Source organism: Lynx rufus, unplaced genomic scaffold, assembly GCF_022079265.1.
Source record: "Lynx rufus isolate CCGP_SWC_20201006 ecotype Redwood Valley unplaced genomic scaffold, mLynRuf1.p SCAF_1, whole genome shotgun sequence".
Lineage (NCBI taxonomy): Eukaryota > Metazoa > Chordata > Mammalia > Carnivora > Felidae > Lynx > Lynx rufus.
The window spans coordinates 152,902,376-152,917,617 of record NW_025814823.1 but is presented as its reverse complement, the minus strand read 5'-3'; the positions used below and the strand labels follow the sequence as shown (position 1 = coordinate 152,917,617).

The window sequence follows — 15,242 nt, the reverse complement described above, 5'->3', positions numbered from 1 at the left end:
AGAAGAAACGCTCGACAGTGCCCGTCATATCCTTAAGCATCTCTCTCCTCCCGACTCCCACCCCTGGGTATTTTCTAGACAGTCTTTGCCAGCACTGTGTGCACGAAGGACAAAGGCGCAGCGGGCAGGTAGCTCCCGATCACCGGGTTAACCAGCGGGGTTGGCCCTCGGAGCCACAATCACGGAGGGTGAGGGGCGGGGTAGGGGGCGAAGGAGAGGAGATATGGGCGGAGCTGGAACTCGGACCCCGCCCCCGCGGCCCTGGCGGCGTCTCTGCGCCTGCGCGCCAGGCGCAGGCCAGTGGTTAAGAAGCCTCCGGGTCTGGTCTCGCCTTCGCGTCCCCGCCCTCCTCCTTCCCCGCCCCTTGCCACCTCCGGCCTCCTCCTCCTCCTCCTCCCCCTCTTCTGCCCACCTCCGCCCACTTGACGCGATGACGCACGGCAGGTTTGCGGACGTGGCGGCGGCGCACGGCCCGGAAGGCAGGGACGTTGGCGGCGGTGGCGGCGGCAGAGGGCAGGGGCAGCCAAAAGCGCAGGGTTGGTCATGAATTTGCCCGGGACAGGAGCCGCGGCGGCGGACCTGGCAGCGGGCTCCTCGTTGCGTCCCCGCTGCTAACCGAACAGGTAAAGATGGCGGTCGGCGGGATTGGGCCCTGCTACACTCTCGCTGGAGATGGCGGAGAGCCCTCGGCCGCAGGTGTAGCCGGGGCCGCCGGTTGGGACTCGGATCCTGGCCTGCATGTAGGAGACCTCAAGGCAGAGGAGATCTTCGCCACCAACCCCACCGAAGCCCCTCTTTACACTCTCGGGGAAACAGGGTCAGAGGAAGGACTCCTACCTGTTTGGTTCTCAGAACCACGCATTTAAAACCTAAACACTACATTTACCCCACGACAATATATGCTGGCAACATCTCGTCCACACCGTCCAAGTGTGACGGTGTGGCGTAAAAACCTGAGATTTAATCATCATATAAACAGGGAAAGAAAAAAATCTAGGTGTGTGGAATAGAGAGGAAGAGAAGTTTTTAAAACCTGAATTGCCCCTGGCGGATACAGTCCCTGTGTTACTACTATCCCAGTGCTGAACTACCTTGTGCCCTATGACCCTATGGCCCTATCTGATTAAAGAATGTCAAAGCAAAACACCCAACAACAGTTACTATAAAGTATGAAGGTGTTTGGGAAACAATTTACAGTTACAGAGTGAGCTGGTTAAATGCTTTAATAACGTATCCATTGGTAATTACTTTTTGCCATGGTTTGTAATCTAGGTGGCATGCAGGGTTTTTTTTCCCCCTACCCTAAGAATTAAGACAGGTGAAGAAAATTGAACCAGATGAGATGAATACTATGTACTTTCTGCTCTCTGTATAGTCAGCTTAGATAATTATCTGCTTGGGCCTGTGACTAGCTTTCCACTTCCATTGGAATCACAACCAGTTCTTGATTATTCAAAAACAGTATCCACTTTGTGGTAGTCTGCTGCCTGCATTTCATTACACAAGAGAAGAGATAGTGAGATGAAGTTCTAGTCGTATTATTTCGTATTTAGCAATAGACTCTGGAGAAAGTTTGATGTCAATATGTAAAATGGCTTTGCGCATTGCTCACTGAATTTCAACTGTTCTAAGCCAGTTTGGGATTCTAACAACAGATTATTAGGGAGGAAGAATCTAAAGGGAAGTATGGCCACATTTAAATTAGTGTATATTAAGTGGTTCTTAACTTTTAAGTCTACTTAACATGTAACCATTAGTTATCTAGGTTGGTCTAATAAAAACCCTTGAGTTCTTAAAGCATTGCATTGTTGTACAGCAGAGTCAGAGAGTTGTTTTGTTTTTTTTTTCTCTTTGTCACTTCATATTTGTCTGTAGTATTCACAACTGAACTAAGTCCTTTAAGACACCATTTGGGCTTGGCTTCCATGACATAATATTTTTATGGTTTCTTCTTCTGAATATTCCTTTTCCATATTCTTTGCAGGCTGATTTTCTTTCCCTCACATACTACTACACGTAGCAAGCAGTTCTTCAAGGCTCAGTCTTGGCTCCTCTTTTCTTATTCTGTACTTTTTCTAGGTAGTCTCCTTTATACCCATACGGCTTCGGTTTCTACCTATGCACATGAGTCATTATATTTCTAGCCCAGACCTTTCTGAATTTGACTATGTAGACTGCTGGGCTACTTCACATTCTTTTGGGCTGTCTTAAAGGAATTTATAATCATAGTCTAGCCTCCCACTTTTCTTCCAGTGTTCTGTATTCTAGAGAATGGCATCACCATTTCCTCAATGATGCAAATCTGAAATCTTGGCATAATTCTTAACTTCTTTCGTCTCTTGATATCTGAGTCACAGTATTATGTCCTAAGTATTTTATCTCCAAAATGCCTTTTACTCCTTGTCTACTTCTTTCCATCTTTCACAACAATAACTGAAAGCAATCTACTATACTTTCTTTCTTATGTGAACATGTAATATGAAGCAAGAACTGGACCTGTGGAATTAGTTTTTTATTTTTGTTTTGTCTTTCATGAGAATAGGCCAGCTTGTTGAAGATCAGTTGAGAGTGCATATACAAGTAAACAAAAAGTACTCATTGATACACGCTTATTGATGTATGCTTTTAATTTAGGCCAGTGCTCATTCTTAAGAGTATCTTTTTTGAAGTAGAAATGAATGTAGTGGCCTAAACTATGTTCAGACTTTATCGACCATAAATTGAGTTGGATGAGGACTTTGATAAATGTTGGTGAAAAACTTTCAAAAAATAAGAATCCTTGGTCTAGGGCAAAATTATGACCTATATAGAAAGCACATGCTATATATACTAAACATAAATACTGAAGTCCACTTGATCCAAGGAGGTAGATAGGTAGTACAAAAGATATATGAGCTTAAAATGCTGAACAAGCCAGAATATTTGGATTTATTAAAGTGTTTTGTTTGTACATATAAAACCTGTACTTTGATTTATCAGAATTATAAATTGCACATATATGATCAGAAGTTTCCTTAATTTTATTCACATACTCAGAATAAGGGGAACCTAATTTTTTGACCTTAAAAAAATAACTTTACTTCCGTGAAAATGTTTATCACCTCCACTTTTGGTGATACATAGTTTATAAGAATGGATTACCTCTTCCTCCTCTCTCATTGTTTCTGCTGCCAGATATGTTCTTTGCACTTTAACATCTCTAAAACTCAAACCTAAATTTTTAAATAACTAAAATCATTCTTAAAAATATATGTATAATGTGTCCTGAATGTAAGATTCATGTAACTCAGTCATATGGATCAGCTACATTCCAGAGTTTTCTCTTTCTTTCCCCCTCAGATTTTGACATGGCAGGGAGACATCAGAATCGTAGTTTTCCTCTTCCAGGAGTTCATTCAAGTGGTCAAGTACATGCATTTGGAAATTGTACAGACAGTGACATGTTGGAGGAGGATGCCGAAGTGTATGAGCTTCGATCCAGAGGAAAAGAGAAAATCCGAAGAAGTACATCAAGAGATAGACTTGATGACATTATAGTATTAACAAAAGATATACAGGAAGGAGATACTTTAAATGCAATAGCCCTTCAGTACTGTTGTACGGTAAGTTTGAATTTGATTTTGCATAATGCTGTCCAAAATAAATTATTTGTTCATTAGCACAAATTGAAGTAAGTTCTGTGCTTTTATCTTGTCTTTTCCTTTCTTTCCGTAGAAAACTGTATTATGTTGGTAGATGTTAACTTTTTAAATTTTTAAGTGAATACTTGGATTTCCGTTTATTTCTAAATCCATGAGTCTAGTTTCAGTATTAAAAGACACCCAAATGTGTTATCTTGTCTCCTTACTCAGGTTTTAAGAGAATATAGAAATATATAAGGAAAAATTTTTTCTGCCTCATCTTCCTGAAATAACACACTTTGGGGTGTTTCTTTCTATACCTTTTTTTGTGCTTATAAAAATAATATGTGTAACATATAAATATAAATATGTATTATCTAAAATACTTGGGGTGTTGGTGATTTTTTGTTTTTCTGTTAAAAAAAACAAAAAACAAAAAAAAATAAAAAAAATTTAAAAAACCAAAAAACAATTTTCTTAATGTTTATGTATTTTTGAGAATGAGAGAGACAGAGTGCAAACTGGGGAGGGGCAGAGAGAGGGAGACAAAGAATCCGAAGCTGGCTCCATGTTCTCAAGCTGTCAGCACAGAGCCTGACATGAGGCTTGAACCCACGAACTGTGAGATCATGACCCAAGCTGAAGTTGCCTGCTTAACCGACTGAGCCACCCAGGTGCCCCAATTTTTGTTTTTAAAAATTGGTTTGGGGCACTTGCATGGCTCAGTCAGTTGAGTATCCAGCTTCGCCTCAGGTCATGATCTCACAGTTCGTGAGTTCCAGCCCCATATTGGCTCACTGCTGTCAGGACAGAACCCTCTTTGGATCCTCTATCGCCCTTTTTCTCTGCCCCTCCCCCGTTCATGTGCACATGCACATGTGTACGCTCTCTCTCTCCCCCACCCTTCTCTGTCTCTCAAAAAAAATACATATATAAAAACATTAAAAAAATTGGTGTATACTGTGCCTATTACTCTGCAAGTTGCTTTTGTCTTTTTTATTTCTTCCTTTTTTTTTTTTTGTAATGTTTATTCATTTACTTTGAGAGAGAGAACATGAGCAGGAGAGGGACAGAGAGAGATTGAGAGGGAATCCCAATCAGAAAGCTGAAAGCTTTCTGTGTGGAGCCCGACAAGGGGTTCAATCTCATGAAGCATGAGATCATGACCTGAGCCAAAATCAAGGTCAGACACTTAACTTACTGAGCCACCCAGGCACCCCTCATTTCTTAATATATCATAGACATGCCTCACTGTCTTACACATCTAACTCATTTTATATAGTTACGTAGTATTGCATAGTATGGATATACCATGATATTAAACTGTTCTATCATGTACTCAAGATTTTCTTCATGTTTTGAATTGTGTGGTGAATATCATCAGCACTGTATCTTTAAATGGTGGTACATAGGGCACCTGGGTGGCTAAGTCGGTTAAGTGTCCAGCTTCTGCTCAGGTCATGATCTCAAGGTTCGTGGGGTCGGGCTCTGTGCTGACAGTGCAGAGAGCCTGGAGCCTGCTTCAGATTCTGTGTCCCTTTTTCTCTGTGTCACTTGTGCTCTATCTCAAAAATAAACATTAAAGAAAATTTTTTTTAATTAAAAATAAATGGTGCTACCTTTATTTCTGTGGAGTAGGTTCCCCAAAGTAGGATTGATAAAAAGGGAGGTATATTTTTATTTTAATAATACTAAACTCTTTATATCCATTTTATATATGTGTCGTCATGTCCATCTTGCATCCTTAGTGCGGAATCTGTTTTCATGTAAACACGTTGATACGGAAACTGTTTTTTGAACTTTATGTTGTCATACTCCTAGTAGAATTTTGAAATGTATTTACTGTGTACCTCCTTGCACATTTTAAAGTGAGTTTAAATACTTCCTAATGACTTAAAGGATATAATTTCAAAAATGTTGTCACTATTGATATTTAAAAATAAGACTGTTAGAATACTCTTTATATGCTCTCTCTCTTGCTCTCTCTCTCTCTCTCTCTCTCCTTTTAAATGTTTATTTTTGAGATAGAGTATGAGCTGGGGAGGGGCAGAGAGAGAGGGGGACAGAGTATCCCTAGCAGGCTCTGTCCTGACAGCAGTGAGCCCAATGTGGGGCTCGAACTCACAAACTGTGAGATCATGACCTGAGCTCAAGTTGGACCCTCAACTGACTGAGCCACCCAGGTGCCCTAGTGTTTAAGCATGAAACTTTTACTAGCATAAAAGTTTTATCATTCCTTTTTCTCCTTGATTAAAATTTTCATCCTCCCTCCACAGTCTTCCATAATGTATATTTTTGTACTTGAGAGCCTTTTATTGGTTACCTGTCATAGTTCTCTATAATATCATACATATTTATAAACTTGTTTATACAAATACATACAAATTTATTTTACTTATTTTTAAATGTTTATTTTGAGAGGAAGTGAGAGCGTGAGTGGGGAGGGGCAGAGAGAAAGGGAGAGAAAATCTCAAGCTGACAGGTTGGAGCCCATCATGGGGCTTGATCTCACGAATCATGAGATCATGACCTGAGCTGAAATCAGGAGTCAGATTTTTAACCGACGGAGCCATACAGGCACCCCCAAATATATACAAATATGAACTGAATTTTTAAAAATTTCCTGTGACCCTAAGGTTCTATGTATTTTTTTTAAATAATTACTGCAATTCATAGTTGTTCAAAACAGACACATTAAGAATTTTTATTTAAAAACTTAAAGTATTTTAGTGAAACACATTTCTTGATGAGATAAGAGCTGGATTTTGGGCGGGGGGTTTGCAACTTGTTCATGGAGGCAGTACCATTTATTATTATATCATAGTGTATCTGGTTTAATTTTTAACATAAACATGTGAATTCATGTTTTGTAGAGAAATAATTTACAAAATGTGCTTTAGAAGGTTGATGATGGATAGTAACTAAGATTACCTAAGGGATACAGGAGTGCTGATGCATAGGGGCACTTGCACCCCAATGTTTATAGCAGCACTTTCAACAATAGCCAAATATCTCCTATGGAAAGAGCCTAAACATCCGTCAATTGATGAATGGATAAAGAAGTTGTGGTTTATATATACAATGGAATACTACTTGGCAATGAGAAAGAATGAAATATGGCCTTTTGTAGCAACGTGGATGGAACTGGAGAGTGTTATGCTAAGTGAAATAAGTCATACAGAGAACAGATACCATGTTTTCACTCTTAGGTGGATCCTGAGGAACTTAACAGAAGACCATGGGGGAGGGGAAGGGGGAAAAAAAGTTACAGAGAGGGAAGGAGGCAACCCATAAGAGACTCTTAAAAACTGAGAATAAACTGAGGGTTGATGGGGGGTCGGAGGGAGGGGAAAGTGGGTGATGGGCATTGAGGAGGGCACCTGTTGGGATGAGCACTGGGTGTTGTGTGGAAACCAATTTGAAAATAAATTTCATAATAAAAAAAAAATAAATAAAATTAGGGGCCAGGCTGAAATTACCAAGCTGGAGATTCAAGAGAAAAGTGTGGTCCACTAGCTTTATTAGAGAAAGACATGGATTTTTTTTTAACGAACCTAATAAATTGAAGAGAAGTTTGAAATGCCATCTATATGAATGATTAAAAATAGATTATATTTCCATTGAGGCGAAAAGGAAAAAAATATGACTAGAGTATATGAGGAGAAAGGTATAGGACAGTGATATGGAGAAGATTTTAAGGAGAAAATAAGGTGAACAACAGAGGAAGTTTATTTTTTTTTATTTTTTTTATTTATTTTTTTTATATATATATGAAATTTATTGACAAATTGGTTTCCATACAACACCCAGTGCTCATCCCAAAAGGTGCCCTCCTCAATACCCATCACCCACCCTCCCCTCCCTCCCACCCCTCATCAACCCTCAGTTTGTTCTCAGTTTTTAACAGTTAGAGGAAGTTTAATAGATGTTTCAAAAATGAGGGGCGTAGACTGATTGGGATGAAGCACTTTGAGAGAACTGAGGAAAAGTTTGATCTATATAGTAAGAACACTGCTATAAGGTTTAACAAGGGTACTACAAAATGGTAGGGAAACCTGCTGGTGAGTTGGAGGGGACCCAGTAAGGAGGTTGTTGGAATAATTCAAGTGAAGATGATCAGGGCTTGGACTAAAATATGTGTATTAATGATAGAGAAGAAGTTTACAGAGATTATTTGGGGGTATTCAGCTGATTCCTTATTTAAAATGAAGAATGATGAAAGGGCAGTTAGCTTAACATTAGAGGAAAGAAGGTCTTGTCTACAATAAGGAAGATTGATACAACAGTGTTAGGGAGTTAAGCAATGCTCCCTTTTACCAGGAGCTGAACCAGCAAAAAAAGGAAGTACCTTACAAAAGGATTTATCACTTTAAAAATAGGGTACTTATGGGGTGCTTGGGTGGCTTGGTTAAGAGTCTGACTTCAGCTCAGGTTATGATCTCGCAGTCGGTGAGTTTGAGCCCCATGTTGGGCTCTGCTCACAGCTCAGAGACTGGAGCCTGCTTCGGATTCTGTATCTCCCTCTCTCTGACCGTTCCCCACTTGCACTTTGTCTTTCTCAAAAATGAATAAACAGGGGCGCCTGGGTGGCTCAGTCGGTTAAGCGGCCGACTTCGGCTCAGGTCATGATCTCGCGGTCCATGAGTTCGAGCCCCGCGTCGGGCTCTGTGCTGACAGCTCAGAGCCTGGAGCCTGTTTCAGATTCTGTGTCTCCCTCTCTCTGACCCTCCCCCGCTCATACTCTGTCTCTCTCGGTCTCAAAAATAAAAGTTAAAAAAAAAAATTAAAAAAAAAATTTAAAAAAAATGAATAAACATTAAAAAAGTTTTTTTTAAATTCACTTCACATAGTTTATAAAAAAGTAAATAAAAATAGGGTACTTAGTGCTGTATTTCTCTTGTAAGTACTCAATTTTAGAAATTATTAAAAATATGCCAGTCATAAAACTGACAAGAGCATAAAAATTGTAAGGTTGGAATCCTAAATGTAACCAAAGAAGTTAGTATAATGGAGAATATAGGGATAATTAGAGTGAGAACCTAGGTAGACACTAAGACTTGGAAGCCTGGTTTAGAAAGAGTATGGAGTAGTTACTAGTCAGAATAGACAATACCAAACAAACATTTAAAGAGAATGGGGTCAGGTTTTGGAGTTTGTCAATGAGTCTTCATTTGCCTTAAACAGTCTTGAGGTCATAAACTTTCAAAGCATCCTTTATTTTCTCATCTGATTACTCCTCAGTCTTCCTTTCCATCCTCTTCCCACATATACACTTCCAGGGAGTTGATTTTTCCAACAGGAACTCTCATTCTTCAGTGAACTTGATCAGAAATCTGCAGTTGATCAGTCACCACCCCTTCCTAAAAACCGTCTTTGTTTGACCTCCTTGATTCTTCAGCTTTCTGATTTTCCTACTAGTAATATTTAATAACAGCTAACATTTGCATAATGTACTATATATTGCTATTTGAATGTTCATATGTTTTAATTTATTAATCTTTGCAAAACCCTATGTGGTAGGTACTGTTATTACTGTCATTTTACATATGTGGAAATTTCATTGCAGAGAGGTTAAACAACTTGCCCCAAATCATAGAGCTAGAAAGTATCATAGCCATCCGTCAAACCCAGATAGTCAAACCCACCATTGTATATTGCTTTCTTGGCCACTCTTTGCTTTTAAAAATTTTATTTTTAACTAATCTTTGTACCCAACGTGGGGCTCGAACTCACAACCCCAGGATCAAGAGTCACACACTCTTTTGACTGAGCCAGCCAGCCACCCCTTGGCCATTCTTTCTTAATCTCCTTTGTAGATTTCTCTTATTCAACCTAACCCTCAAATGTTGGCATTCCTCAGTCATCTTTCATTTATCACCTTTTTCTCCTAGTCTTTTTTAGTGAATCTGTGTACACTTGTGACTTCATTTACCATTTTTTGCTGATAATCCACAAGTCAATATTTCCAAATGAGATCATTCTTTCAAATTTCAGACATATAAACTCCCTGTTGGATAACTTCCACCTAGGTATTTCAGTCACCTCAAAGTCAACACGTATATAATCTGTGTTTATTTTCTTTTCTCCCTCCAAAGTGTTCTATATCTCAGTAAATGACATTATTATCCATTGAGTTGACCAAGCCAGAAAAGCTTTATCCTAGACACACTTTACCTCTCTGACATCAATCGAGTGATAAATGACTAGGGCTTAGGTTAAAGCGTTGATGGAAATCATGAATGGGACTAATCACTTAAAGATTATGGGAGGCCTAGCATAATAACGGGTAATCTGAGGAATACTCCCATGCTCTCCCTCCTCACAATGGCAGGTAGATAGGATATACAGACAGGTTGAGGACTGTATAATACATAGGGAAAGCTTATAAAAAATGACTCATCTTGGGGGTGGTTGAATACTGCATGAACACAGAAGTTTGGGAAAATGTCATTAGAAGACAAATAAGGGAAATACGTTATATAAGGTGCATGTTTTTTGATACATTTTAACATCTTTGAAAGTGGAATGGTGGCACCCTCAATTTTTTTTTTCCTTAGTGATAAATAATGGCACATCTTAGAGTTGATGGCATCTTAGTTTTGATAAAATATGGTAGTTTTAGTTGGATAAGTTGATATTTGCCTATATTCTAATTGCAAGAATGAAAGAACATAAATAACTGTAATTCTTCCTTCTCATTGTTTACAAACAGCAGAAGTGTGATATTTGTGCATGATGTACAAAGAGAAATATCAAAGGATTCCAGGATCTACTTAAATACCTAACATTTGTGTTAATACATGAGTGACAGTAAAAAGTAATTAGTGATTTCCTAAGACTGGTAGATCAAGAGTGGTATAGAACTGTTATCCACAAATAAAATCTCTCTGGGTGTGATAACTTAATACTACTAATAATTAAACTCTACCTTTTTTTTTCCTTCCAAAAGTAATGGGATGAATGAATACTGTTACCTCTGTTTTGATTGAAAATTCAGTTGAATGTTGCTTTTTTTTTTTTTTTTTTACAGGTAGCAGATATCAAGAGGGTTAATAATCTCATCAGCGATCAAGACTTTTTTGCCCTTAGGTCTATCAAAATTCCAGTTAAAAAGTTTAGTTCATTGACTGAAACACTTTATCCTCCAAAAGGAAGACAGGCTTCACGTCCGTCATCTGTCCAGTATGTTCCAGAACAACAGGAAATTTTGCCACCTAATGATTCTCTTTCTTCCAGTGAGTCAGCTGGTAGCTTTTTAAAAGAAGTAGACCGAGATATAGAACAAATAGTAAAATGTACAGACACCAAAAGAGAGAACCTTAATGAGGTGGTATCTGCTTTAACAGCACAACAAATACGTTTTGAACCTGATAACAAAAACATTCAACGTAAGGATCCTTATTATGGAGCAGACTGGGGAATAGGGTGGTGGACAGCCGTAGTGATAATGTTGATAGTAGGTATAATAACGCCAGTATTTTATTTGCTGTATTATGAAATTTTAGCTAAAGTGGATGTTAGTCATCATTCAACAGTGGATTCCTCCTCACATTTGCATTCAGGAGTCACACCCCCATCACAACAGAGAGAAATGGAAAATGGAATTGGTCCAACTAAGGGAATACCCTTTGGCCAACATGATCATAAACTATATAGTCAAGATTCTCAGTCACCTGCTGCTCAACACAAAACATAGCAGTGAGCTCATACTTACAGTGTTAATGATCACGTGAATCTGGAGTGTGATGAATCGATTCTATTCAATAACCACTTTAAAGGCAGAAGTTAAGGAGATTGAAGATGCTTTTGTTTTTCACCTTTTTTTGGAGCCATTTACAAATAGATTGAGTGTGAAATTCCTACAGTTGGTCATTGATATTGAGAGTTGTAAATCCATATATCTTGTATCAATGCTTAAAGCAGAAATGAATTTAAATATGGGTCTAGGAAGTTCTTAACTTGGAAAATGTATCATTTTTTATATTCAAGACTGGTTATGTTCAAGTTTTATTTTTCAAGTAATTATTTTTTGGCTTAAGGTTGTTAATATTAAACATATTAGGCAAAATAACTTTTATAAGCCCCTAAAATAATGTGTATGGTTGGGAAGTTGCCATTTGGTCCCTGGAACACTGGATTAGGTCAAGACCTAAAAGTGATCTTTGTCTCTTAAAGCTTGGTGCCTCTGCTTCTGTTTTTTAAGTGACTATATTTGCCTCTGTTATTTGAAAGCACTTTTGTAATTCTTTAATGAAAAGTGTTATACAGATTAGCATTATTTAGTAACTAAATCCTCACATACTGTGATAAGTTGTTGCTGTGTTACTTGTAGTAACATGCCTTAATTACATTTAATGCCTTATAATACTACTTATGTAAGCTAATTTAATTTTTAGAATTAAAATTAAGTATTATTTCAGATGGTCCAATAGGATTCATAACATAGGCTGTATAAATTCATCTCCACCTTCACTATCAAGCACAACTTCATGGGGTTAAAACAAATTTTCATTGTCTGCCTCTGACATCTGTTGTAGAAATTGGTTCATGAATCAAAAGCAAAGATGAGAGACCTTTTGCATGAAAGTAACAGACAAATTATTGATTGTCCCATTAACCTATATTTTTCAAAGAGAAAGTGTTCAACTTAAACCTTTTTTTCCTCTGAACTATAGCATCAAATTGGGCAGCAGAGGCTAAAGGTGTGTAGATCAGTTGAAAGGGCTTGATAGTGCTACTTCTTAAGATTTGCTGTGGATCAGATACAGTCTGGCTAAGTAAACATCATTTGTATACTAATTTCCATCATTTAATTTCTTAAAGTGTATGTTTTAAAAATGTAACCAAAATGATTAATTAGAAGTAAGATTTGGTGGAGTCTGGATTGCCTGTTTTGTGTATAATAAAGTATGTACCTTTAGGTATATAATACCACTTCATTTTCTGGGCATTATTTACTAATTTTTAATGTTTCAGCTTTAGACCAGTGATTTTATATTTCAAACTCCAATATTGGTAACAAGTGGGGTGAAAAAGTACATACGTTACATGAGGTTCTATGTACTTTCAGGAGCAAAGTATCCTAAAAAGACAGGACAAAGAAGTCAAACATTAAAGCTCTTGCATATATTAAAGGACCTTAGTTAACAAAAAATGTTAATATTGGAAGTTGTAGCAAAATCATTTTTTGAGTAACTTTTTAGTTTGAAATTTTAAAATTATTTTAATGTGCCTTAGCATCTTGAAAATATGTATGATCTTTCGACTTTATGCTGTGTTAACTTGGTTGGTTTACATTGTATTTATTACGCCTGCTGAAAAATCAAGTTTTAGGAAAGAAAAATGGATTATTTTAGAGTGGAATGAAGAACTTTGTTTACATCGAATTGATGAAATTACAGTCAAGTGATTCCTTTTTGCTAGTGGTACTTTGAAATCGTGGTAGGTCTGATTTCAAAATAAGTTACGTAAGGTAGTAAAGTGTACTGTGTACTTGATTAAAAACCATTTCAGTCTTGTAGAATGGCCTCTTGAAGGAAATAGAACATATCCTTATGACACAATCAGGCAGTTTCCTTTTTCTATATATTTGAATTATATCTAATTCTATATATATCTTATATATAGACTTTTAGATTCTAATCTTTAAGGGTCATTTTAAATGAAAAAAAATTTCCTAAGCATTTAACAGGTCTAGAATAATTTTAGCTTTTAAAAAGTACTAGTATACATCAAAATTTGTGGCAAACACAGATTAGTTTATAAAACTTAATAAGAGTTATTGTTTGATATTGTGGATTTTGTGTTGAAACTCTTCTTTGAATTTACTTGGATGCTTTACATTAGAAGGTATATATGTAATATATATATATATGCTAGCAACCGCAAATGAGTTTGGTTCACTTAAAAAAAATGGAGTTGTAAGTGAAGAAAAATCTGCTATTTTTAGAGCAGATTATTTTTTTTTAAGTCTGGGTACAAATAGTTAGGGTTGTTTTGAACTATTGGATGCCATTTAAAGTTTTTGCCGTCCTACTCCTAGAAAATTATGGGATTCATGTCTTCAAAAGATAGATTAAAATGGATTATACGGTCGGCTGGCCACATTAGAATTATAAGACTGTAATGCTAAATGAACTTTTCCAAAGGACTTACCGTTTAAAGCTTTTTTTTTTCTGGACTCTACTTGCTTGTTCAGTGGCTTGAAGAATTCTTTAAATGAACCACTACTTAATTATTAGTTCTTTTTAAGGTATCTATTTCTAAAATTACCTACTTGGAAATATGAAGGATGTTTCAGAAATACTATGAAGAAAGGATCCAGTCAAAGAATTACAGGGTAAAGATGGAGTTTTTAGAAGTCTATTTAAATGGTGCATTATGATGGGTATCATTCTTATTTTGAATTACAACACCGTTACTCAGGAAATCAGTATTTTTCTTCCAAGTATATGCATATTGCACTGTTAGATCATAGAAATATCTGAATGCTTTATTTAATTCTTTTTATGTATGCAAATACTATAAATCTTTTGTATAATGTATTGGATACAAATGCAAAATGGAATTGTAGAACATTGTTAGCATGTACATCTGTAAAACTGGTTTTTAAAATTTTCTGCCCCGTATTTTTTGTATTTTAAGATATGCAAAATGTAATAAAGTTTCTATTTTATTATTCAATGTAAAATGGAAGCTGGTGAATTTAATTGAATAAAAGCAAACGTTTTCTCCTCTTCTTTCAAACTATTTAAAATAGAGATACTATGTAAGGTGGATAGAATTGCCAGAGGTTTAGTAATTCATATTTCCTCCTTGTTAGAATGAAATAAAATCCACTGGATTATTTATAAGACATAAATGAAAACAAATTTCATATGAGTGTTCTTTGGATGCTCTTCGATAATCAGAGAAGATGACCTTAAAAGGCATGATCCATGACTTCTTAGCAAGTTGTGGGTCAGACATTTAACAAATTATGTGTAAATTTTATCCTAAAACCACCTTTCCATTTCAAGGATATTTTATTTTTAAAAGTTACCAGTAGCAAAAAGAATTGAAAAAGTTGGTTTGAAGCTTTTATTTAGTGGAAGAATTTGTGATGTAATCCTTACTTTTCCTTAAAATTGTACTTAAAGTTACTTTTTAATAAAAAGTTCTTACTAACTCCAGAGCCTTTAACCATATTAAGGCAAAGCCATTGACACTGTACGTTATGGTGGGGATGGAAAGTTTAACAAGATCCTCCAGATTTCTTAGCATTCTGTTGTATCCAGTCTAGGTCTGTGATACTAGTGATCACACTAATATTACACTGCCAAATCTTAATTTATCATGACTTTAATCACCTTGAGTTTTCTTTTTTGTTGGTGTTTATTGAAGAATATTTGATAGTGTCATTCTTGCTCAATATTTTACTAGGTAAAATCTGTATTTTCTCTATCAAATATATTTAAGTAGGCTCAAAATAAAACATGTTCATATAAAACAAAAGGACACAATTTTGTTTTGTAAGAATTTAATGTGTAAACAAAAAATAAGCATTGTAGCAAAAAGGTATGCCTGTTAATATAGCAAATTTAAAGACACTTCAAGTACTTTTTTATATATAGGAGGCTATCT

At 36.6% G+C, this 15,242-nt stretch overlaps 1 protein-coding gene across 1 annotated transcript; it reads left to right on the top strand.

The window, feature by feature from the left end:
- Positions 1–477: 477 nt before the first annotated feature.
- Positions 478–14,820, top strand: LYSMD3 (LysM domain containing 3). The gene is made up of 3 exons (XM_047088942.1): positions 478–623; positions 3,340–3,602; positions 10,651–14,820. The coding sequence occupies exons 2-3, from the start codon at positions 3,348–3,350 to the stop codon at positions 11,314–11,316; spliced, it is 921 nt and encodes a 306-aa protein (XP_046944898.1). The 5' UTR covers positions 478–623; positions 3,340–3,347; the 3' UTR covers positions 11,317–14,820.
- Positions 14,821–15,242: the final 422 nt, after the last annotated feature.

Excerpts from the sequence above, each read along its gene's own strand:
- LYSMD3 (XM_047088942.1), top strand. The coding sequence starts at position 3,348 with ATGGCAGGGAGACATCAGAATCGTAGTTTTCCTCTTCCAGGAGTTCAT. Across the intron at positions 3,603-10,650 it reads CCCTTCAGTACTGTTGTACG|GTAGCAGATATCAAGAGGGT; the intron begins GTAAGTTTGAAT and ends TTTTTTTTACAG.